The sequence below is a fragment of the Gymnoscopelus microlampas genome, assembly GCF_963454915.1.
Source record: "Gymnoscopelus microlampas genome assembly, chromosome: 2".
Lineage (NCBI taxonomy): Eukaryota > Metazoa > Chordata > Actinopteri > Myctophiformes > Myctophidae > Gymnoscopelus > Gymnoscopelus microlampas.
Window position 1 is genome coordinate 47,944,096 of NC_139939.1, and position 24,363 is coordinate 47,968,458.

The 24,363-nt window shown below is 41.7% G+C and overlaps 3 protein-coding genes across 3 annotated transcripts in view; 1 reads left to right on the plus strand and 2 right to left on the minus strand.

Annotated features, from left to right (window-relative positions):
• LOC311033576 (ecto-ADP-ribosyltransferase 4-like) overlaps window positions 1-24,363 on the plus strand; it is a 178,267-nt gene that overhangs the window by 24,066 nt on the left and 129,838 nt on the right. The gene's annotated exons all lie outside the window — the stretch shown is intronic.
• On the minus strand, window positions 1,931-16,632 carry LOC311064834 (PDZ and LIM domain protein 3-like). Its single transcript, XM_084084797.1, has 7 exons — window positions 16,424-16,632; window positions 9,033-9,184; window positions 7,757-7,841; window positions 7,260-7,447; window positions 5,184-5,314; window positions 4,525-4,636; window positions 1,931-3,393 (listed from the first exon to the last, which is right to left on the minus strand). Exons 1-7 carry the CDS (start codon window positions 16,514-16,516, stop codon window positions 3,210-3,212), a joined length of 945 nt encoding a protein of 314 aa, XP_083940923.1. The 5' UTR covers window positions 16,517-16,632; the 3' UTR covers window positions 1,931-3,209.
• The window catches only part of sorbs2a (sorbin and SH3 domain containing 2a), a gene marked incomplete at its 5' end in the record, with an annotated part of 60,533 nt that continues 56,020 nt past the window's right edge, over window positions 19,851-24,363 (minus strand). The window contains one exon of the mRNA XM_084071716.1: window positions 19,851-23,841. Within this exon, the coding sequence (XP_083927842.1) occupies window positions 23,780-23,841 (62 nt within the window). The 3' untranslated portion in view covers window positions 19,851-23,779. The remainder of the gene's footprint in view (window positions 23,842-24,363) is intronic.

Here is a 24,363-nt window from a genome sequence, read left to right on the forward strand (position 1 = left end):
GAGTAAAGCAAACAATAGGTGCATTATACAGTACCTGGTTGTGTACACTGTAGTTGTTGTTTTCTTTTGATTGCTCCCAAACTCCTCCATTGGTTTACACAAAGGACAGAGCACTAAATTAAATGTCTATGTGTTGAGGAGCAGAGACACGTTGGGTGTGCACTGTGCATCCTTCAAAGTACTGTACTCGTGAACTTATAGCTAGTGGGGTTATATGAGAAATTGTATTAATATCAATAACAGTCAACAATCAACTGAATCATCAGTAGTCTCATGCATTTTGGCACAAAGTCAGTGGGCACCAGGGAGTTCAAGTTACTGGGAGGTTTTAGGGGCCCAATTGTTTTAGTCAATCAGTATGTAGTGTAAATCAGTTCCTGTAAATAAATAGCACTCAGTTATAAGGTTAGAAGGATCACCCAAACAGATGAGACATGGTTTAAAACATTTAAAATTAGTAATAACCTTGAGTGTGATTCTTCTGTCTTGTTTATTTATTTTATTCATTCTTTTACTTGTGAGAGCATCAAATATGTTGCGCCCACGGTTTCAAATTGTGGGAATGACATCTGCATGTTGTGGCCTCGACTCAATGAAGGTCTGCACACAAGATCCTAGACTGACCTGAGAGGACTGATGGAAAAAGAGTAAAATACTGATGCTTTAGCTCCCCCTGCTGACAAAGTCTTGTCAATGCAACAGGAATTACTTGCCTCAGTATACTGGTCATTAGTGTTCTGTGCAATAATCTACATAAAAAGGCAAGAATATCCACAATGAGGAAGAGTGATCAAGGGAGGGTGGGTGCATCACATACAGTTACACCTATATGATGACTGATGAGAAAATCACTTACTTTCTCTTTTAAAAAGAGAAAGTTAGCATAGAGCAAATGTTGAGATCACAACATTATCATGAGAAAACAAAGCGTGTTAAAGAAAACACCATGGTAATTAATTACACTCTTCACCCCATAGCCTCTCCAGCCTTCCATATTAATGTTTGATATGCTATGGTTAATCTAATACATAATGGAGGTGCTGAATTGTACTGTATTGTGGGTCCCTCTTGACGTTTACCAAGTATGTTACACAGATTGATCTATACCAGAATATAAAGACATATATACTGTATCTGGTTTCTATGTCCATTTCTAAGCAGTGTCAGTCAAATGTATTATCATCTCTAGAAGCTACTGTATCATTAAATGATGATGTAGCTTAAACTAATAAATACACACTTCAAAACACATGTGGATTTAATTGATTTATTTGTCAGAGGCTACAATACATCCCAATGGTTCACCAGAGTAAGGTTTCCGCTTTTCAAACTGGAAAGTAAGTAAAGTCTCCTCTCTTTTCACTCTATTGCTAGTACCGACATTCACCACTACACATTACTGACTAGGTGTGTGAGATATTTATTGATCTTAAATTGATCTAGAAATTAGTGAAGAGGACAATAAATATTTAGAACTATGGAGGAGACAGTACATTGCTATTCTTAGTTACGTCTGTGAAACATTCACATCGCTGCGTTCCTGCATGTCCAATACAAGCAAACGTGGTTTGAAACAGAAATGTCAGAGCTGGTTTGGATCAAATGTCTGTGCTCCGCTCCACTGATGTCTCCTGCACGGGAGACGAGTGGCTCTTCTCTGTGACTGATAGAACTTGAATGGCCAAAAAAAGACAAAAAAGACTGGGGATATTTTTTAAGATTGGCTTAGTATGGGTCAAAACATCACATCTTTATAAGATACGAGAGCTAGCTACCGTAAGTGTCATTGACTCGTTCTCCTCCAAAATCACTCCAAGCTTTATGTGCAAAACACAGCATACAGATAGCATCAATAGTGTAGAAGAACACATGTACAGCATAAAAAGTGTGTGTGTGTGTGTGTGTGTGTGTGTGTGTGTGTGTGTGTGTGTGTGTGTGTGTGTGTGTGTGTGTGTGTGTGTGTGTGTGTGTGTGTGTGTGTGTGTGTGTGTGTGTGTGTGTGTGTGTGTGTGTGTGTGTGTGTGTGTGTGTGTGTGTGGTTGCAGGCACTATAAAGGACTGTACATTGCCAGGACTGTTTTGATCATGGTACATATGTCAATACATTGAAGGATATCCCAAATTCCCCAGTTATCGTGTTCATTAAGTAATTTAGAAAAACAGTTACAAAAATAGTAATAATAATAGGCTGCCCATTTGAACTTTATATGTACACTTGTTGGGAGGATTGCAAAATATGCAATAATAATTGGCTAAATATTGTTTTTATCTCAGCTATTACAGGCAGTTTGTCTTTCTGGAGAACACAATGTTTCATATTGAGTATTAAGAAATGTTCTCATGTTATTTTCTATAATTTAATTTAAGCCATAATGATGGCTTGTGTTTTCAATTTACTTCTCTGTGATAATAAGCTCACGCATCCAGTTTCATCTGGTTTCACCATATTTGTTCTTCTAATCAGCGTTGTGCTTCTTGTGCAGATCCCAATAAAATAATTTAGATGCGTGTGTGTGTGTGTGTGTGTGTGTGTGTGTGTGTGTGTGTGTGTGTGTGTGTGTGTGTGTGTGTGTGTGTGTGTGTGTGTGTGTGTGTGTGTGTGTGTGTGTGTGTGTGTGTGCGCGCGCGCGTGTGTTTTGATTATGTCATTATATTGTCAGAAAATGTCAAGAATTCAAAGAATCTCCTATTTTTCATACAGCAAAGTAAGGCCTTACTTTAATACATAGTTATCACCTCACTAATTGGTGGAAAAAGTACTCAATTTGTTTTTACTTAAGTAAAAGTACCAATACTGCAATATAGAAATACTCTGTTACAAGTAAAAGTCCGGAATTCAAAATGTACTTGAGTAAAAGTACAAAAGTATTGGTATCAAAATGTACTTCAAGTACCTAAAGTAGAAAGTACTCATTATGCCAAATGTCCCATTTCAAGTTTTCAAATGTATAAAAGTGTTTTGAAAATAGCAGATCTACAAGCTCACAATGCGTCGCATCGCGACGCATTGTGAGCTTGTAGATCGTCTATTTTCAAATGGCCGAAATGTATATAGGGCTGTGTGTGCGCGCGTGTATGTGTGTGCGTGCGTACGTGGGTGCATGTAAGTGTGTGTATTTGTGGTTGCATGTGTCTATGTGTGCTTGAAGTCCTGTGTATGTGATTTTTTTGTTGTTACAGTATGTTCAGAGGGGTCTTTTATTTATTTTCTAAGTGTAGGTAGTGATGAGGTCGTGTCCTTCCGGTGGCCTCGTCCTGGCACGGGCGTGAGCCTCACAGTACAGCTGACCCTCCACAAAGAAATAGCCTTGCTGTTTCAGGTTGACGTCGCAGTCGCTGCACACAAAGCACCCTGGGTGACGGTATTTATCCCTCGCTTTCACCACTGTCCCCCTTTTTGGCACAAAGAGATGGAGAAACAGATAGAGGAACGGATACAGATTATTACTATTTTTTCCAAATAATAGGAAATGTGTTTCGTGCAAACATTAAGTAAGTTACAGTATAGCCTCAATGAGTATATTCAATTTAGGTCATTGGTTCTCAAGGTGGGGTCCGGGGACCCCCAGGGGTACTTGAGGGTGTTCCAGGGGGTACCCAGAAAAATGTGTAGCATCAGAATAATTATGACCTTTATTTGGCTATTCAAAAATAGCAGATCTACAAGCTCATAGCGCGGCACCGAGTGCCGTGCTATGAGCTTGTAGTTCTGCTATTTTTGAAAAATCTTGAAAATGTGTGCAAATCTTTGAATATATATATTTTTTTTATTTTATTTTTATAATTTTTATCCCACGATTTTGTAACCCACATTTTTTCACCCAGTGTCAATTGCCTATGTAATCCTGGGCACTACCTACCCTCTGCCAGCCTAGGGAGAGCCCAAGCTGAAGCTCATGCCTCCTTCAATGCATGAGGAGCAAGCAGGCCGCATCTTATCACCCGACAGGGGGGAGTTTCCCTGGTTGGACATAGCGCGTGGAAGGAACACGTTATTCCAACCAGTTCCCTTCTCCTCCATCAGGCGCCCCGGCTGACCAGGGGGAGGCAGTATAGTGACCAGGATTACTACATGTTTTTGTGAGGGTATTAACTACCCTAGGAGACACGGGGAGAACATGCAAACTCCACACAGAGTAGGCCCTTTCACCAACCCCACTTAGGGTATGGGCGCCGATGACGTGGAGGAGAGAACACGCCCCCAGCGCCCACAGCGTCCCTGGCGGGAATCGAACCCAGGACCTTCTAGCTGTGAGGCGACAGCGCTACCGACTGCGCCACCGTGCCCCCTTGAATATATATATTTTTAAAGGCAACATTTGTAACTCAAATATTTGCTTCTGGGGGGTCCCTGGAATGAATATTTTTAGATGGGGGTCCGCGGCCAAATACATATAATTTTGGGGGTCCTTGACATGAAAAAGTTTGAGAACCACTGATTTAGATAATGGGGGATGACGCTGTCACAGGAGATAATAACATACTGTAACATGACATAACGCTCGTACAGCTTTGTGTACTTACACAATGCCATTGCCACATTTGTCACAGAGGGGCAGCTTCTGCAGGTTACCCGTGGGAGTGGTCGGCTTGGTTGTTGGGGCCCTCACTGTCTTCGTCACCATTGGCCGAGAACCTGCAGGGAACACCATAAGTTATAACCTTTGACTGCTGAGCTTTAGTTATTAAATGCAACAACACAAGCAAAAAATAAGTTCAAGGGTCAGGAGGACTATAAATAATAATAATATATAATATATATATTTATAATATATAATAAATAGGCATAAGAGCTAACTGCGCAGGAGCATTATGTGTTTTGTTTTTTCCCCTTAAAGGGATAGTTCAGGTTGTTACATTTGGTTTGTCAGTATCCCATGATGATTGTTAAATTCATAGCTTTACTTAGTGTTAGCATTTTGTAGCAATACCAATGGAATCAAATGGAATAGATGCTGGTTAGCTGAGCCCCTTCATAGCACTGCTACAAAATACATGATTCTGGTGGCCATTCCTCAGAAGGCCTATAGATTTCAAAACGGTTTTGAACAATTTTAGAAGAACTATTGCACAATATCAAAGCCAAATGTTAAAACCTGAATTATCCCTTTAATGTACAATTCACAAAAAGCTGTTTGGAGACGCTAATTGGGAATGTAATAATGTGTGAGAGAAGTGCTGACCATCACTCTCAACAGAGTCCTGCAGAGCTTTAAAGGAGCCAGACTGACGAGGCTCCAGGGGTTCCTCTCCTTCGTTTTTCTGGAGCATCCGATACACATCAGAGTCCTCAATGTTGCTCAAGGTCCTGGGACTGAAGGACATGGGACACATACACACACACACAATAAAATAAAGAATGTTGAGCATGCAAATCTATACTCGGGTGAACAGGTGCAGGACAAACAGAAGATCAGCATAAAAATAAGAATAGAGTCTGCACACTGTTGTTGTTAGCTGACACTGTTTATTGCAGATTAACACTTCGATCCCCAAAGGATCTTCATCGGGATCATATGAGGTTCTTCATCAGCATCCCGATGAAGAACCTTTGGGGATTGAAATGTTGATCTGTCATCTGCAATAAACAGTGGGAGCAAACAACAGTGTGCAGACTTATATTTTTACACATAGCCTACCTACACACATGTGTACACTACATTTACACATTTGCTAGTCGAGGCTAGGGCAAGTGCTACGGCAAGTGCTACGTGGGCCAAGGTGGAGTCTGAAGGGGTGAGTCTTCAGATTATGGCGGAAGATTGGGAGCGAGTCTGCAGTTCTAATTGCAATGGGGAGTTCGTTCCACAGTTTGGGAGCCAGAAGGAAGAAGAGAGTCTGGGACGTGTGGCGTTGTCCCGGATGTGTTTAGGGAAGGTTCTGACAGCTTCCTTGTGTTAGCTGAATGAGCCGGAGGGGTTGTAGGGTTGGATCAGGCTTTGAAGATATGGGGGTGCCATACCTTTGGTTGCTTATGACAGATCATTATTCCAATAAACAAGCACATCATCCATGATAAGCTGTGACCATCTCTCGGTTTGTGCTTCAACCTTTCAGACCGCCTGCCTGACAGAGTAGCTTACGAACACTATGTCAAATTAAACGTATCGCCTCCCTGGCCAAGACCACCCAAGAAGACACAGATATTTTGTCTTAATAATCGCGTTCAAGCATCAATGATGCAACAGCTTGGGCTTTACTGCCTTGCCCTGGGAGCCTCAGCCTGTACGTGGTTATGCCTGGATCACGTGAAAGCAGTCTGCTAGAGACTAAACAGATGCTAAGTGGAGCTCACAGCCTTAAATGGAAAATAGGGATGATATATGAGCACGGCAAGTGAAAGAGACACACTGGACAGCACACACTGAGGAGGAGGAGAGAGGATGTTGATGTTAGCTCTGGCATGCAAAGTATAAAACACATCACGCAAACTACACAGTAAAAGCAGTGTTAATTTGAGAATAAATGTGTATTATAATACAAACATACAGATACAGACTCACACTGACACGTTGGTCCTGTTACCTATTGAGTCTATCAAAAGTAGCTGCTCAGACTTTGGCTGCATGTACCATTAGCTAATGATGTGACCCAAGCCCCGGAGCCTGGTTAAGCTATGAAAAGACGTTCCCCAGTGCTTTGATAATCCATATTCTGTGACACACACACACACACACACACACACACACACACACACACACACACACACACACACCCATATATCTGTAACACAGTGAGACCCAGATGGCTCTGTGTACGTAGTGAACAGGTGGAACGAGCAAGTCCTAATGATTCCCAAGGCAGTTGTACTCAAAACCATGTCCTCACCACTGTGATTGGTGGAGAGACCCCTAACACCCCTAGCACACCCCAAGTATTGGGGTGTGCTCTTTTTGGTTGACCCAACATTCTGCCTAATGCCTATGTGCAATTTCAAAAAAGGTTATAATCTCTTCCGTCCACCACGGCTTGCTCTGCCTAGTCTGCTTTATCACAGCTATCTGTAAGGGTCTAGTGACTTAATAATCACACTATAATGCATTATAACAATGATTATAATACATTATACAAATATTATAATGTATTACAACTATGATCATTTTAATACTGTACACTATGATCCTTGCAAAAAAAGACTGTGACTGGTAAGCAGATTATAGTGCATTATAAGTACAGTATGCTTACAATGAATGATAGACATGGGATGCATAGCAAGTGTTACTGTAGTGGTAGTGTTAGTGCACAGTACACACTGTCACCTGGAGGGCTTGTCTTGGACCAGGCCGCGGATCTGGCCGTGCATGGCGTCCTGGATGTTGCCTGAGGAGTAGAGGCCTATGGGGGTGTTGTACGCAGTGCTGACAACCTGACGCTTGTCATCGATGTTCGCCGCTGCAACGAATGGCTGGGCCTTGCGGTTGTGAGCCGTACCAATAGGTCTGCACTCCTGACAGGAGGCAGAGAGAAGAGTATATCAAGTTAGGCAATTAGTGAGGTGATAACTATGTATTAAAGTAAGGCCTTACTTTGCTGTATGATAAATAGGGGATTCTTTGAATTCTTGACATTTTCTGACAATATAATGACATGCTCAAAATACACACACACAAACACACACACACACACACACACACACACACACACACACACACACACACACACACACACACACACACACACACACACACACACACACACACACACACACACACACACACACACACACACACACACACACACACACACAGGCCTATACCTGCGGCTCTGCTTCCAGGTTGATTTTGAATGGGTGGGCTTTACCCTCTTCTGTGACTTGAGGTGACCACAGCTTGGCTTCATTCCTGGGAACAGACAGACGGTAGTCAGACTAAGCGAAGCAGGCTGTGACATGAAACGTTACGTATGACATGACACGTATTGGACATGGTTCTGGGTTTGTTTCCATGCACTATGACTGGGTTTCGGATAAGGTTCTGGATGTGTGTCCATATTCCTAACATGGGCCCTGGCCGCCCTGCTCAGGTGGTGTTGGGAGTTCTGGGAACCCTGGAATGTTCATAACTTTAAAAAAAAATCTTAAATATAAAAAAATAGCCGATCTACAAGCTCACACGACACGTTCTCTGCTTTTTTACAGTAGCTCTTTTTTTATGACATACCACCAGCTTCAGGGGTGGTTGTGGTTATAATAGAAACGTAAACAAAAACATCACAGGTTCTGGAGAGTTTCAGGTTAAAGAAACGTTCTGGGTTACAATTCATAGTAGAAAAGAGCCAAAAGGGAAGGTATGCGAACCGCTCCTTTTTTATGTACAGTAGCACTCTTCACCACCTGAAAGGCACAGAGCCAGATTCAAGCCCAGGATGTAGTAATTATTGGATACTCTGTCTGGTTGAACCCGGGCACCCAAACAATGTAGGATTTGATGATGTACTCGTAACTGCTTTTCAGATATTGAGTAAAGCATGTTTACAGACAACAATTGTGATGGATTTAATGATGTTGGCCTGGACATGCATACTGTACAGTAGCCTACAGCAGTGGTTCTCAAACTTTTTCAAGTCAAGCCCCCTCAAAGACCCCCAAATTGACATTTATTTGCCCACGGACCCCCATTTGAAAAGATATTCCAGGGACCCCCATAAGAGAAGTTTTTTACGGCTCTAGCAGTGATTTTCTAGCATTTTAATTTCAAGGACCCCCAGTTTGACATGCATTCGATTACTGACCCCCATTTAATGGCATTTCTATCTCTGGGACCCCAATTTATATAGTAAAATAAATGTTAATTTAACTCTGAGAGTGTACAAATGGAACCAAATGCACCCGTTAGGGTCCATTTGGTTCCTATCCATCATTTAGCTGGGGACCCCCTCAAGTACCCCAAGTGGGGTCCCCGGACCCCACTTTGAGAACCGATGGAGTAAAGCGTGTTTACAGACAACAATGTTGATGGATTTAATGATGTTGGCCTGGACATGCATACTGTACAGTAGCCTACAGCAGTACCACTGTTGTTTGGGCGGCTGACCTTTCAACAGTGAGACAGAGTTGGTTTGAGGATTCCTTGATCTTGTTCTGGGCGTCACAGTGCATCATGTCTGTGGCTGACACGCCCTCAATGGCCACAATGACATCACCAGGACTCAGGTTGGCGTTGGAGGCCTTGCTGCCTGGAGTGATCTGACACAGAGAGGGAGAGAAGAAAGATGAGACTCATCTGTCCACATAATAATGGAGAATCACATTTGGCTTCACAGTGATAGATCTAAGTTGCAATAAAAAAAATGAATCATCGATATTGCAGACAGGGCTGTTTAGAATGGACACAGAAGAGGGCAAGGCCGAGATTGATTGTTCGAGTGATAGAATCAAAACAAAAATAACGAGATAAGGGGTGATGGTGCTGCTTAACAGTTCAGGGTTATTACAAGTCAGAGACCTTGTACACTGAGGAGTAAGCAGGGTTGCATTGCTCATGGGACGGCCTTGCACGGCGTGCAGGAACCTATTTGACCAGGAGCACGCGCAGGCACACGCATAGATTTAAAACAACTTTAAATTCACACCCCGACAAAGTTTACAAAGGCTCCCGACTCACACCTAGCGAATTAACATAGGAATGAGACTAGATGCATATCAATTGTCCATTGTGTGACCTGTAGTGTAGGTGTTAAGCGACGTGTGCGTCACGTCGTTAAAATAGAGTGCAACCACGTTCATATTCAGCATTGCAACGCTGGGAGTAAGTGACATGGAAACAACCCCTCAGCTCTACAACTGTGTCCAGGCCAGAATGTGTTTATCTTTGGCAAGAAGTTATGATCAGACAGTGGTCGGTGGTATCTGGGCACAATAAGCACCCTCCACACTTCCAAACCTCTGGTTCAGTCTTTACTCTATATTTACATGATAAGGAGAGAGTTAGGTTAGGTTAGGTTACAAATATTTTGTTTATATCAAACCTGCTCAATTAAACCATAATTAAATTAATCTGTCAGCCTCCTGAGCAATGCTTTTCCTAATTTGGTCGACTCCATTCTGTCCACTTTGTCCATATAATGGAGCCATTATTTCATCAAGAAGGCATGCGGGGAACTGCATCCATCTCCCTGCCATCGTTCTCTCTCTCTGTCTGTGTGACCTTGTGTGTTATCTCTCTCATTCTCTCCCTCATTCATTTGTCTCACTCTGTGTCTCCGCCTCCGTCCCTTTTCTCTCCCCATCACTCTATGTAATCCCCTTTAGAGGGTACAGTACTGTATGAATAGTGGACAGATTGTAAAGCTTTGGTGCACTCTGTTGGTCTGCTCTCCATCACTGACACCTCATCTCCTGGGTTGGTACCACTGTTTGGGCCCCTTTCTTGCTCACGTTCCCCTGATGGTAGAGTAGGGTTTTGCCTCTTAGGCAAGGTATGTTTGATCTTTAAGTACATTTGCATGCACGGTAAGTATATCGTCTTTGCCTGCTACAGGCCATTATTTGGCTTTACCCATTGTCATCCAATAAATAGTCTGTTTAGCTGAATCTCTGTAGTGTCAGGGGTTTTCAAAGTAGGACCCAAATGCAAAGGAAGAAAGACAAAAACATGACATGGAAGACTCAGTTATTTCTCCAGTACTCAACGCGTAGATTGGCAGAACAAGCAAATGGATCAGACAACGAATCCAGGCCACAGAAACAGACGATCCAACAAGCACTTAAGGAAACAGACAGGTATAAATAAGCTTGGAAACTAACTAGACACAGGTGAACTGCAGAACAATCAACACAGGGATTGGCTGGAACTGAACAGGACAAAGGTGAACTACATTTGCAAATTACAAGACAGGTGAGACAAGACCCTTACTTCAAAATAAGATGCAAATGAACACACAACTCACATCAGAATAATATACAGAAACAGAGATCTTGACAAGTAGGGTTAGTAATATAATTTGTTTTAATGCACCAATCCTTGCATGTCTTTGTCCATGTAAACACTAGTGCTTAGATTTTCCCAGTGTCAGGGTTTGTTTACATAAGCAACAGTATGAAAGGTATTGGAGATGAAAGATAAAGTCTGTCTCCAACTAGGCTACTGGAAAAGGAATATTTGCCAAACTGCCCTGCAATTTTCCATCTGCATAGATAGGCCTTGTGTTACTTCTCAAAAATGACAACAAATAAATCATTTTAAACCCAGGTTAATGGAGGACATTGTGTTATTTCAACCTGTGTTGCTATATTAAACTAATCCAACTATAAACTATAAACCGGAATGATGAGCTCCTGTCAACGCAGCCTCTGTCCAATCTGACAGATACTTTAGGCACTGCACAGCGCAGGGCTTACATCCATTCCAGACGCTGCACTGTGCCAGATCCGCAGCAATGAAAGCTATCAATTCCAGAATAATCCTTATCTCAATATATTCTATATATCATCTATATTCTATATCATTATCACAGGGATGCGGTCTAAAATCTCCTTATTCCACTGGGGGGGCGGGGTTTGCCAACCGGTCCCGTGCGTTCCCAAATCACGTGCCAGATCCAGGAAGCATGCAGGAAGTATCACAGCTGACCTCCCTGGACCTCGCTGTAACCAGCAACTACTCAATCATCTCCTATCAGGGAGACGGCTCATGCAGGTCATGAGCCAGCAGCCCTTAGAAGGAGTGCAGTTACGTAACAGGTCTGTCATCCTTGCCCTAGGACTGTTATTGTAACCCCCCCCCCCCCCCACACACACACACACACACACACACACACACACACACACACACACACACACACACACACAGAAATAAAGAGCAAACGCATACGTACAGATGATAGTACTTATATTAGATCATCACCGTAAGAAACGAAATCACATTAGTTAAACAACAAATAAAAGCATTACATTTTAAAAACATAATAGCAATAGTAAGAAAAAAAACGAATTAAATATGATTTGTAATTGGAAGAGATAGTGAGAACAGGTAAGGAAATACTGCTATTGTTTAAATGCTGTTAGGGAGGGGTAAAGCATGAGTTTATAATTTGTTTTATATGCTGTATTAAATATAAAGTCTTCTACTGTATATATTGCACTGGTACAGTAAATGATGTGGTGAACTTTATAATAATAATAATAATTGTTATTGCACTTTTTAAGTGAAGGACCTCAATGGAAACAATTATAGGATTTTGTTGTGTTCTCTGTTGTTATCTTGTGTAGACTTTACATTTAACAGAAGGAAGAAAGAATGAAATATGAGGTAAAAGACACATTTGCTACAACAATTTCCCATGCCATGGCTTTTGTAAAACAGCCACTCATGCAAGGTCAAATGTCAAAACGCACAAAAACGAATTTCACACACTTTTTTTTAAACTTTCTATAAACCTGTGATGTGACAATAAAGCTGATTCTGAATGTTCTCAAGGTAGAAAAATTCATTCACCTTGATATGATGATATGTGTAGGTGTTTCTCCACGTCTCAGCCCTCTAATCAAAGGGTGCAAGCCCAGATGAGAGCCTGGATTGGATTTATAAGCATCAATATTCGTGCCAAACATATTGGTTAACCTGTTACAATTGATATCTGATCATTTACTGAATATATCATCAAACAGTAGGTGGAATATTGTATGTCTTTCTTTAATTTGATCAATGTAGTGCCTGGTTTGTATTGGCTCTTAAGATATAATATGACATCAAATATGAGAGTGTAAGTGCTATATATGTTTATGTCTCTCCCTACCACCTACTTTAACACATCATGTTCTCCATGATGTCAAGTGTAAGTTAGCTCTCCTTACAGCCATGTGTTGCCCTGACTGGTATGTTTGCATGTAAACTCAGTCTCTTCCCTTGGGGACAAAGTAAACATAAGCTTGCTTCCCACCAGCTGACGCCAGCTGACGGCATCATCAAGGAATATGGATGACGCAGGCAAGGAAGTGGTTGAATTTAACACGAAGGTCCCGGATAAACGGATATATTCTGGATAGTCTGACTCACAGTCACAGGAGAGAGAGATACCACTGAAGGGAGAGTGCTTATATATTTCAAAAGCCTGAGCCGACGTTCCGAGACATACATCACGTTAACATGATCTGTGGATGGTCATATTGCTTTACAAGGCAGAAGTGAGTGACACATTGTACTGTACCCCTGTTGCATTGAAGGATTGAATTAGGTCATCTGCCTATAAATAAGTGGATGTGTGTGTGCGTGTGTGTGTGTGTGTGTGTGTGTGTGTGTGTGTGTGTGTGTGTGTGTGTGTGTGTGTGTGTGTGTGTGTGTGTGTGTGTGTGTGTGTGTGTGTGTGTGTGTGCGTGTGTGCGTGTGTGTGCGTGTGTGTGTGTGTGTGTGTGTCAAAGAGGGAGCGTTTTGTGTTAAAGTCCTGCAGTTCTTGGACTAACAGCTATTGCTATTGTCTGTTACCTATCTGTGTCTCATGTGCTTATTCTGGCTGATCTGAAATGTTTGCTTTGCTGATATTCCATGATGGATTCACTGAAATATGAACTATGGCTTCATTGAAAAATCTACTATGGTTTCACTGAAAAATCTACTATGGTTTCACTGAAAAATCTACTATGGTTTCACTGAAAAATCTACTATGGTTTCACTGAAAAATCTACTATGGTTTCACTGAAAAATCCACTATGGTTTCACTGAAAAATCTACTATGGTTTCACTGAAAAATCCACTATGGTTTCACTGAAAAATCTACTATGGTTTCACTGAAAAATCTACTATGGTTTCACTGAAAAATCCACTATGCCTTTACTGGAAAATCTACTATGGTTTGACAGAAACATCCAGCATGGCTTCAGTGAGACATTCATTATAGCTTCAGTGAAACATCCCTTAGTTTTCACTCAAGAGCTTTTATGCACAGAATAAAAACATGTTAATAAACAGCCACCAGAGCAGGACAGTGTCTAACCAAACAAGGCAGTGTATGAAGACACTGCAGCCAGGTGCTATGTGCTTATGTATGAAGGCTTGTAAGTCCAAGCCAACAACAGCATGTAAGCAAGAGGAATGTTATTAGCCAAATACAGTAGAGTCACGCAACGTGTGACTTTATGTATTATTGCATAGCTGTCCCTTATTTGGCATTCCTGCTTACCACCATATTCGAACCTTTTTTCTCGCTCCCCATCTTTCACCCCGTCCCTGATTTCCCCCTCATGTGTCCCCCCCATACCCCCCCCCCCCTCTCATCCACTCCAGCCTTCTCTCATCTCTGTTCTCATAATAGGCTGCTTCAGAGTCCTCTAACACAACAACAGGTGTAGGTTTGTGGCAGTTTGGAGATCAGACCACCAAACAGCCGGTTTCTTTCTGATGCCATTCCTAAATATAGACCCGCAGACAGAGAAAGAGAGAGATATCTCTTATCTGATTGACATGCAGGGTAATTGTAATCCCATAAGAGAGAACACTGATTCAAAACACCTTGATGTGTGGTAACACACAGACCCACACTATTTCCATGTTTCCCTCTTATTGAATCGATGTAATTGTTCTAGTTAATTGTTATACAGCATGCATGCGCTCGTATTATTCCCTGTGATTTCCACCATTTGATGTTAGCAGTGGCGTATTTTCACACACGAACACGAGCAAACGTGCAGTCGCACACAGATTTCCAACATGGCATCAGTGATTACTCGTAATTACTCATATAAACTAATAAACGTCAAATAACTAAATAGATTTTTTTATACTGAGTAATGTACAGTATGTAAGCTCGCATTCAATCTTAATGTTGCTCAGTAAAAATGCTGCAAACTCCCTGAGCTTGTACAGTTGGATTCAAACATTTTGTCCCTATTTTATATTTCTTCAGATGACAGTGTCATGCAACAGCAGCAAAAATAGCCAATCTACAAGTACACAAAATGTCAAAATGTTGTGAGCTTGAAGACCTGCAATTTCTTTCTTTTTCATTTTCTTTTACCTTTGAAACCTTTCGCCTACAATGACATGCCCAAAATAGGGATGCAAGGATGAAAGTTGTTAAGTCTGTCTGTGGGATTTATAAATATTTAACCAATGACCCAGTATTAAGAAGAGCTTGTGACTAAAATAACTACATTGGATCCACTGGACTTTTTTTTTCTCATTTCCTGAAAAGTAACCGTTTTGATCATACAAGATTGCCGCCCGACAGCGACGATTTTTAAAGTAGCCTGGTATTCCCCTACCATGCCTACCCACTGCTGAGCTCTAGGCAGATTAATGACATTAAGTACCTATGAGAGTATCTCTGAACAACTGCACAGTTACAATAGACAGGAGACAAATAACTCCTAGCTGAACTCATTCACTCTTAATCCATTTATCTGTGGTGACTCAGCTGCAGTGGGTGGATACTATAGTAACTAAGTACATTTACTCAAGTGCTGTGCCTAAGTACAACTTTGAAGTACTGTAATAGAGTATTTTTATGTTTATGTGTGAGTGTTATACAACACCCATACACTGCAGACATGACTGATTACTGACTTGCTCACAACTCATACCAGTTTATGTTTTGATTATTGTCATTCTTTATTTAATTTAGATCAATAAATATAACTTTAAACATTTGACTTGTGTGTGGACTCCCTGGTTTTGACATGTGTTCCCTAGTACATGACAGTATTGCAGCCATTACTTAAGTAAAAATAATCAGAGTAATGTCTTCCACCACTGCTGCAGCAGCTGCCATCATGAATGTTGCATGAAGGGGCACCCTGCTGGCTCACCTGTTAAGAGTGCATGCCGTATAAATAAGGCTCAAATCCCATGTATTTTCAGGTATGTTCTTTGCTCAAAATGTTTCAAACTTGACTGTGTGAACAGAATGCTGCTGTGTGGTACTGTAACCTCCCAAAAGTCCTCACATGTGTCTGAATGAGTTAGAGTGTGCGCAAATGGCTTCAATGTGTGCCTGTATGCGCCGAATGTCAGTGTGTAAGCTGCTATTTCTATCTAAGCCTCATGCATTTACTGTCACACAGGTGCAAGCCCTGCACCCCCCCTCCTCGCCCCCACACACACAGGCACAGTCTTCCCAGAAAGCATAGACCCCCACTCCCCCATCCAGTCCACCCAGTCCCTAATAGTTCCCTATCCATAGATTGAATGAGTTATAGTAGAGAGCCTAGACAAATATCATACATAAACTGACGCTGGTCTTCTCAGGCAGTAGACAGGAGAACACAGATGTTAAACAGGGGAAATAAGGAAGGTTCATGTCATCCCAGTTAAGCTTAATGCATTTTGAGAGACATTTGCGGTAGATTATATCCATGTGCTGACATCATCATCCACACACACGTACGCACGCACGCACGCACGCACGCACGCACGCACGCACGCACGCACGCACGCACGCACGCACACACGCACACACGCACACACACACACACACACACACACACACTCACCCGAGAGATGGCCAGTGGCTGGTTGAAGTCCTTGCCTCCAACGAGCCGGAAGCCCCATGGGGCCGGGCCGTCCAGAACTACATTAAATGGCATGTCTATGTCTATGTCTACCCCCCCGTCCCTCCTAAAAGACAGTCCTGTTCCACTAATGCCACACACACTGCTGCGCAGGGCTGTGTGTAATCTAAGTGTGTGTGTCCCTGCACTCTGCGGGGAGTACAGTTTTAAAAAAGCAAGAGAATGAGTCAGTTAAGAAGAGTTTAAACCAGCTGAGGCATTGAAAGGGGTGGAAACTCTGTGAACCCCGCCCCCCCAACCCACCCCCCCCTCCAAGAGTGAGGTCACAGGAGAGAGTTTGGAAGCCCAGGAGCACTCTGGTTCTCGGTCCATCTAATCCTGCTGTTCCTGTCAGTTGTGTTCTTTTCTTGCATTCCTTATTACGGGATACCCTCCGTATGCTGTTATTCATCAAGTTAATTTTAGCTTTTGGGCTTTTTTTGGCCTCTAAATTTGGCTGTGGAGAGTGGATCTCCATCTGATTTTGTGCCAGGGACTCCCATACAAGAGTTCTTTTTTTTTGGCACGTTTTTTCAAGATTTTTGAATATCCCAAGTATAAAATAGGGTTAAAGTGGTTAAACTGATTGTGATGCTATTTTAACAGATTTAGCTGGGGACCCCCTTGAACCGCTTCAAGGACCGCTGGGGGTCACCCACATATCTAACAACGGTTGTGGTATTGCTTTATTCAGGTTCACATTGTTGTGACTCAGGGTGTATGTATAGCCTACCTGTGTGGGGAGTTCCAAGCATGGAGGGAACGTGAGCCACGCCAGGCCCTCTGTCATCTCTCATCATCCCTGGGCAGCTCTAGAGCCAGGCTGGCCTCCTCTCGCTCGCTCTGGTGCTCCAGTCCTTATTTGGTCTGGAGGCGCTGCTCCGTGTGCTGAGGCCCTGCAGGTCCCACAGGCACATTCCAGCCTCCATTGATCTGGACGGGACCCAAGGGCTCTCTCTTTAACTCTGTTAACCTTCTCTCTTCCTCTCTCCTTTCTCCTATATCCTCACTGTTTAGAAGATGTGAACTTGAGCCGTGATGATAATCCGGTGACCCACGCCCCCTCCTCTCTTTCTGTTTTAAGCCAGTACATCCTCTCTCTCTCTCTCTCTCTCTCTCTCACACACACACACACACACACACACACACACACACAGTCACACACACACATTTCAACAAAATGTACCTCTCTTTGCTTGTCTTTTCTCTGCACTTAATTTCTCAACATCTTCTTAAAGAAACAGCTAGCAGCATCACACATTGGCCGTTTCCACCATTAGCCTATTGCTACAACATTTCAGTGCATGCAGTGCAGTTTTAAAAAGGGTCTTCAACCAAAAATGGTTCCTTTAAATGGTTAAAACGTGTGAAATGGTCAGCATGTTTCTGCTACAAAAACTGTAAACACACAGTTATAGGAAAGCATGTTAATTAATCTCAACCTGCAGGCTATCCTTAATCTAGACAGTGAGAGCAGGCTACTTTATGTTTCCATTATGTAGATGGAGGAGAATGCCAGTTAAAGTGAGAATTTACTGACTTAAGCCATAAAAAAGACATAATAAGAAAACTCATATAGGCTACTTTTCGTGTGTCCCCCTCGCAAACTGCTAACCTCTGTTTCCTACCATTACCATGGTGCCTGGCGTAACACAAGGCATCTCTTATACAAATAAGGGAAGTCTGTGATGAAGTACAGATCTGCTGATCTGCTGATCTGCTGACATTCATAGTACAGTGAGCGCTTGGAGCACAAAGGGCGTGTGTGACATTTTGTGGCGAAACTTAGTTTTATATATCATTCTAATGGTCTCTATGAGCTCTATCGGATGGTAAAGGTATATGGTCATTAAAATTGTTACTTTTTTAAACAAAGGCATGGTCAGTATCATGTCAGTATCATGGTCAGTATCATGGTCTGTATCATGTCAGTATCATGGTCAGTATCATGTCAGTATCATGGTCAGTATCATGTCAGTATCATGGTCAGTATCATGTCAGTATCATGGTCAGTATCATGTCAGTATCATGGTCAGTATCATGGTCAGTAAAATGTCAGTATCATGGTCAGAATCATGTCAGTATCATGTCAGTATCAGTCTATATGATGTAATTTTGAACGTAAAGCACTTTGGGTCAACTTCTGTTGTTTTGAAATGTGCTATACCCATGGTTCTACTATGTTGAGAAAACGTCACACATTCATCTTTATATATATATATCATAATGGAATTAATAAGCATTAATACATAATTTAACTACCAAAAACTTGACGATGTAATGCGTTTAAAAAGAACCCGTATAACTATTTTTATTTTTCAAAAAAATGGGAAAATATACCAACTAACATGTGAACTTTATTAGCAATACAGCCCCATAAAATCACCCAACCAGAGCTAGGAGATTATAGAAATACTTCTGAGTGCACAAAACACAGCAGGGACACCTGTTGTTTCAAATACATACAAACATAACATGGGACAAGTGTTTTCTCAACCATGCCAGTGTTCTCTGTCCAAATATGTCCCCAAAAAAGTATCAAATTCATACTACAAGACCCTACATTTTCAACAGAGTCAGTACAGCTCATTAACATCTTCTGAACACATTTCCAAACACTTTCTTGGGTAACGCTGAATGTATTTTCAAAGTTTGCATAAATTATGTATTAATATTATTATTTTTTGCAGTAGAGGAAAGGTCTGTAAAAGCATGGCTGTCAAACAAGAATTGGACGTAAAACAGTAGTCACCAAAGTAGAGTTAGAGAGCTCACGGCGACTGTACTCGGCTAACATTTAAAACATGATGACATCGCAGAGATGAGCAGAACAAATGCCTACATGCTCAGCTAGTGTTCTGAACCCCCGTACTTGAGTCTTAGTCAAGATACTCCTGGTCAAATATTACTCAACTACAAGTGAAAGTTTGCTGTACTTTAAAGTACAGTCCTCAAGTACATGTGCTCAGTTGATGATGTCCACCACTGGTTCTGATGATCATTGACACCGATGCAGACCCCCAAAGAAACGAATGAAGACGAAAGGATGTAAAGAAAGAGAGGAACCCAAACATGATGGAGGGTGAGAAACAAGATTACTTTATAAAGTGATGGAGGTCGGACATTTTTACAACTCTCTCATACAAAAGGCTTACAAAAGCACACGCACGCACACGTGCGCGCACACAAACACACACAAACACACACACACACACACACACACACACACACACACACACACACACACACACACACACACACACACACACACACACACACACACACACACACACACACACACACACACACACACACACACACACACACACACAGCTCTCAGCTGAGACAAAAACTCACAGACAAAACACAAAACACTAAATGGTAAATGGCGCATTTACCATTTAGCCCTTCTCCAATGTGCATTACATTCACACACCAATGGCAGAGGCAACCATGCAAGGCACCAACATGCTCATCGCGAGCAGTTACTCTCAGCGGTCTTGCACAAGGACGCTCCGGCACAAAGAACAGGAGAAGCCGGGGATCGATTCGGGGAACCTTCCGATTCCAGGATGGCCACTCTTACCTCCTGAGCCTGTGCCTCCACACACACACACACACACACACACACAATGCTCTCACACAGACACAAAAAACAACATAAAAAACAACTGTCCCACCATGCTCTCACACAGACAAAAACACCCCTGACACACACATGACAGGAACCCTATTGACACACACAGTGCTCTCACACAGAGGGGAACAGTTAATGGGGGTGGGGGTGGAGGATAGGAAACAAAGCGATTGACAAAAAAAAACAAATTTAAAATATTAAGGTGCTTTAACGATTGCTTTGCTGTCAGTGTCCATCCAACGTGAGACAAATAAAAGGCAATTAAAAACAAATACATAAATCATATTCATTGAACATGACATGCTGATCTTTTAAATCTGTTTGTACAGTATGTATGTCTCCAAAGGTTGTAGCAAACACATGAGCCTCAGTGACACTACCCAACAGGACGCCATCACAAAACTTGTGGGGAACAAAAAAACTAAAAACAACTCCATTAACATAACTGTATTGACAATAATGGTTCAATGAAATGCTATTCATTCCATGTCCCCTTTAAATAAACTCAAAAATAAAACAGGTCCGGATACAGTCTTTTTGTAATATTCAACACCCAATCTGTATAAGGAAAACTTCATGGAAAATCAAAATAATACAGCTTCCACAAAGCGTGTTTCACTTGCCACGGCTGAATAATGTTCAAAGTACACTTCACCTTAAGCCACTTCAGTGAGAGGATAAAAAGAAATACACAGAGTGAGTATACGCGTGAACTTCCATCCCTTCTACGGCTCGCATCTTCTTCTGGACGGACTATATGTCTCATTATAATCATACTAACGTCAAGCAGCACTCAGTCCACTAATAAATATCATGACAGAAAAACACCTTATTTTTTTTCCACATACATGTTTTTAACATGATCAAAATCTCTCCTGAAACACCCAAGGTCACACGGCATCCACCACCAGCTTTCGGTTTGCTGCTGTCGAGACGGAAACCTTGCATGTCCAAAACCAATAGGGTTACCTTTCAAGGAATGGAAAAAAAATAACCATGTATTATTTAGTCACAAGCTTGTGTTAATACTTTTTATTGGTTAATTGGCATCCCTACTTCGGCATGTCATTTTTAAAGTAGTGAAAATAGCAGATCTACAAACTCACAATGTGTCACAATATGAGCTTGTAGACTGGCTATTTTCCCTACATTTGTGTGACACTTAAATACCATGAAGTATAAACTAGGGAATTAACTTAAAAGATAAAAAAAATATGGAGATACAAGGCTTCTGCCCGACAGCAACGAGTTGTAACATCTGGAGTGAAACAATGAAGAACTCATAGATGAAGTTAAAGGCGTTTGTCATCAAAAGTCCACCAGTTATGGTGAGAAGAGAAATAATACAAAACAGGATGTTCAGAATGTAGCTTTTCCCCTCCAAAACTTTATCCTATAAAGATCACATTAACTTGCAAGATTAGAAAAAAGTCTTGCCCTGCAATCTTTGATAGGCCATGAATACTATATCTCTCCCATGTATTATTATCCACAATATCCAGCCATGATACCTCAGCCAACATGTAACATACTGTATTAAATGTGCAAAGGCTCATTTGTAATTCCTTGAACAATCTTGTTGACACGTGTCACTTACTGTATATAATAATGATGTATTGCCAAAAGGCTCATGTGTAACACAGTGTAACATTGGCTTAAGAGTCATGTACGGTAACAATGTTTTCACCTGACACGCTGCACTGTTGCAACATGTTTACATGGCTACAATGTCCTCATCATCACCAAGTAGTGCTTAAAGGTGCAGTAAGTGATATTTCTTTGTTAAAATAAGTGTTAAGTTGCTCTATATTCTGATAGCAATCATTGCTACAGAGTGTTTGTCCAGTAACAGGGGTCTCACGGTTTCCCCGTCTTCTCTGCATCTCTCATACAGGATACAGGTTAAACAAGTGAAATTGGACAAACAATTCTAACTGTAACGCTATAAAATGTATCTGAAGATAGAGCTTTAACTCTTGAACAAACAACTAAAATATATCACTTACTCTACCTTTACTGTATGAAATTGCCAGTACATTAAATACATGCATTACATTACATTATCATCTGATCACACCTAAAGGCCCATTTATACTCTCTTTACGTATCAGATTAAATACGCCCATTTCAAACGATGTTGTCAGTCACTACTCGCAAACATCCATGCGTACTTTACGCATTTATTTAAATTATAATCGATTAAATCGATTACTTTGATTAACTATTGCACCCCTACGATACTTTAACAAGAGGGGAGGTCAGAGTCCAACATTTTCTGACAACAACCATGACGACGGACGGTTGAGGATGTTGTAATAATGTACCTGTATTAAGAAAAAGACGTTCAATAATAACTGTTAGTCGCTGTGCCTGGGCGATGTAACATGTTTAAAGGTTCTCAGCATATCGAACAACCTCTCCTCAAAAAAGCTCTGCCATTTTTTAATAGTCTTCATCGAGTCCTACAGTACTTGAACTAGATTTAGTTCAAGGAAGTCTGCCCCGACAATTTCCGATGATATTGCTCCGTTTTGTCCAGAAAACGTCTCAATCCGTATACGTACATTACATCACTTTGAGTATAAATGGGCCCTAATATGAAAGATGTCCTTTCCAGTGAAATTTGTTTCATTTTGGATGACAAAATCCATTATCGCTGCATCAATTCATTGCAGACATGTTGTGTTGCAATACACGTGGGCCTTAACCCTCATTGATAATGCAGGGGTAAATGCATGAGTAATGCACAAGTAAACACAGCTATACACTTTGTGCTGGGTTTCTGAAGTTTTCATTATTAAAAGCATTTAAAGTGTGAATTCAAAGCCAACCACACTTTCGGTTTCATCCCTATGAGTCTGAGCCGCATAGCTGGTAAAAATGTAAACACACTTGTGATCCTGGATTTAGAATACTCTCAGTGAAAGAAATACTCGTTTTTGGGGGATACTTCAAACATCAAACATGTGTTAAACATGCGTGACACTGGACACTGGAGAATTGTGGCAATCTTATAACAGTATAGCAGAGAACAAGCAAAACCCCAACGAAACAAAGCTGCAATTATTGCCGTAAGCTGGAAACTGTATTTAGATTAAAAAAGAAAAGCATCCTGAAACAAAAGTGAAAATTAAAAAAAAGAAAAATAACGTCGCCATCTTCATTTCGAGGCCTTCCTTTAGTATCAAGAGGGTCAAAGGTCACTGGCGCACAGGAGTACAAAGCCCTAGTTGCTCCATGATAGAAAATAAAAAGGAATTATATAATTAGTGGAATAAGTCCTCCGTAAAGATGGCTAGTTACAGCTAGGTGTTCTCTCTTTATGTGTGAAGCTGGCAAGCTACACACACACACACACACACACACACACACACACACACACACACACACACACACACACACACACACACTCTCACTCACTCACCCACTCACTCACCCACTCACACACGCTCACACGCACAAACGCACACACACGCTCACACACGCACACGCACGCACACGCGCACACACACATACACACACACACTTTTATGTGCGAGGGGTCTTGGCTGTGACACGTCTTGATGTGGTGTCAGGGTTGTGTTGGGGGTGGGGGTGGGGGTGGGTGGGGGTATGACTGGGTGGAGGATTGGGGGGCGATGGGTTGGAGTTGGCCTCCATCACTATAGCTGCTTCACGTAGTTCCCTGGGAAGGTTCCAAACAGCTTGCTCCGTCGAGAGGTCCCTACAGTGGTCACACAGAGACAGACAGAGAGGGCTGTTAGTGTGGTGTAAATCAGGGGTCTTCAACAGGGGGTCCGGGACCCCTAGGGGGTCCTCAGAGCTACTATAGGGGGTCCGCCAAATCTTTGTGTGATAGGATTTCGTTTTTTTACAGTAACTTGAACCCTAGAATTCCTTTTCTGAGGGGAACATTAGCCGAAAATAGGCCTCGCGCATCGGCTATTTTTGGCAAAGAGGCTATAGGTGTGCAGGGAGAAAAGAGCAGACTGAGTAAAAAATCTGAAAAAACAATTTTATGTAATATAGAGTAGGGGGTCCCTGCTTCATCTCTCTCTAAGCTAGGGGGTCCTTGGCCTGAAAACGTTGAAGACCCCTGGTGTAAATGCTTTACTAAAGCTTTTCTATAACAGTGGTTCTCAAACCCCCAAATGAATATGCATTTGGCTGAAAATGTTTTTTTTGCATCGATGTGACGCGTTGCGAGCTTTGTAGATCGGCTATTTTCAAATAGCCAATGTACAGA

What these genes read in the sequence shown, in the direction of transcription:
- LOC311064834 (XM_084084797.1), bottom strand. Translation starts at nt 16,516, where the DNA reads ATGCCATTTAATGTAGTTCTGGACGGCCCGGCCCCATGGGGCTTCCGG. An exon ending in AGCCACTGGCCATCTCTCGG is followed by an intron (nt 9,185 to 16,423) that starts GTGAGTGTGTGT and finishes TCTCTGTGTCAG; the next exon opens with ATCACTCCAGGCAGCAAGGC. An exon ending in GTCCAAGACAAGCCCTCCAG is followed by an intron (nt 5,315 to 7,259) that starts GTGACAGTGTGT and finishes CATGTCCTTCAG; the next exon opens with TCCCAGGACCTTGAGCAACA.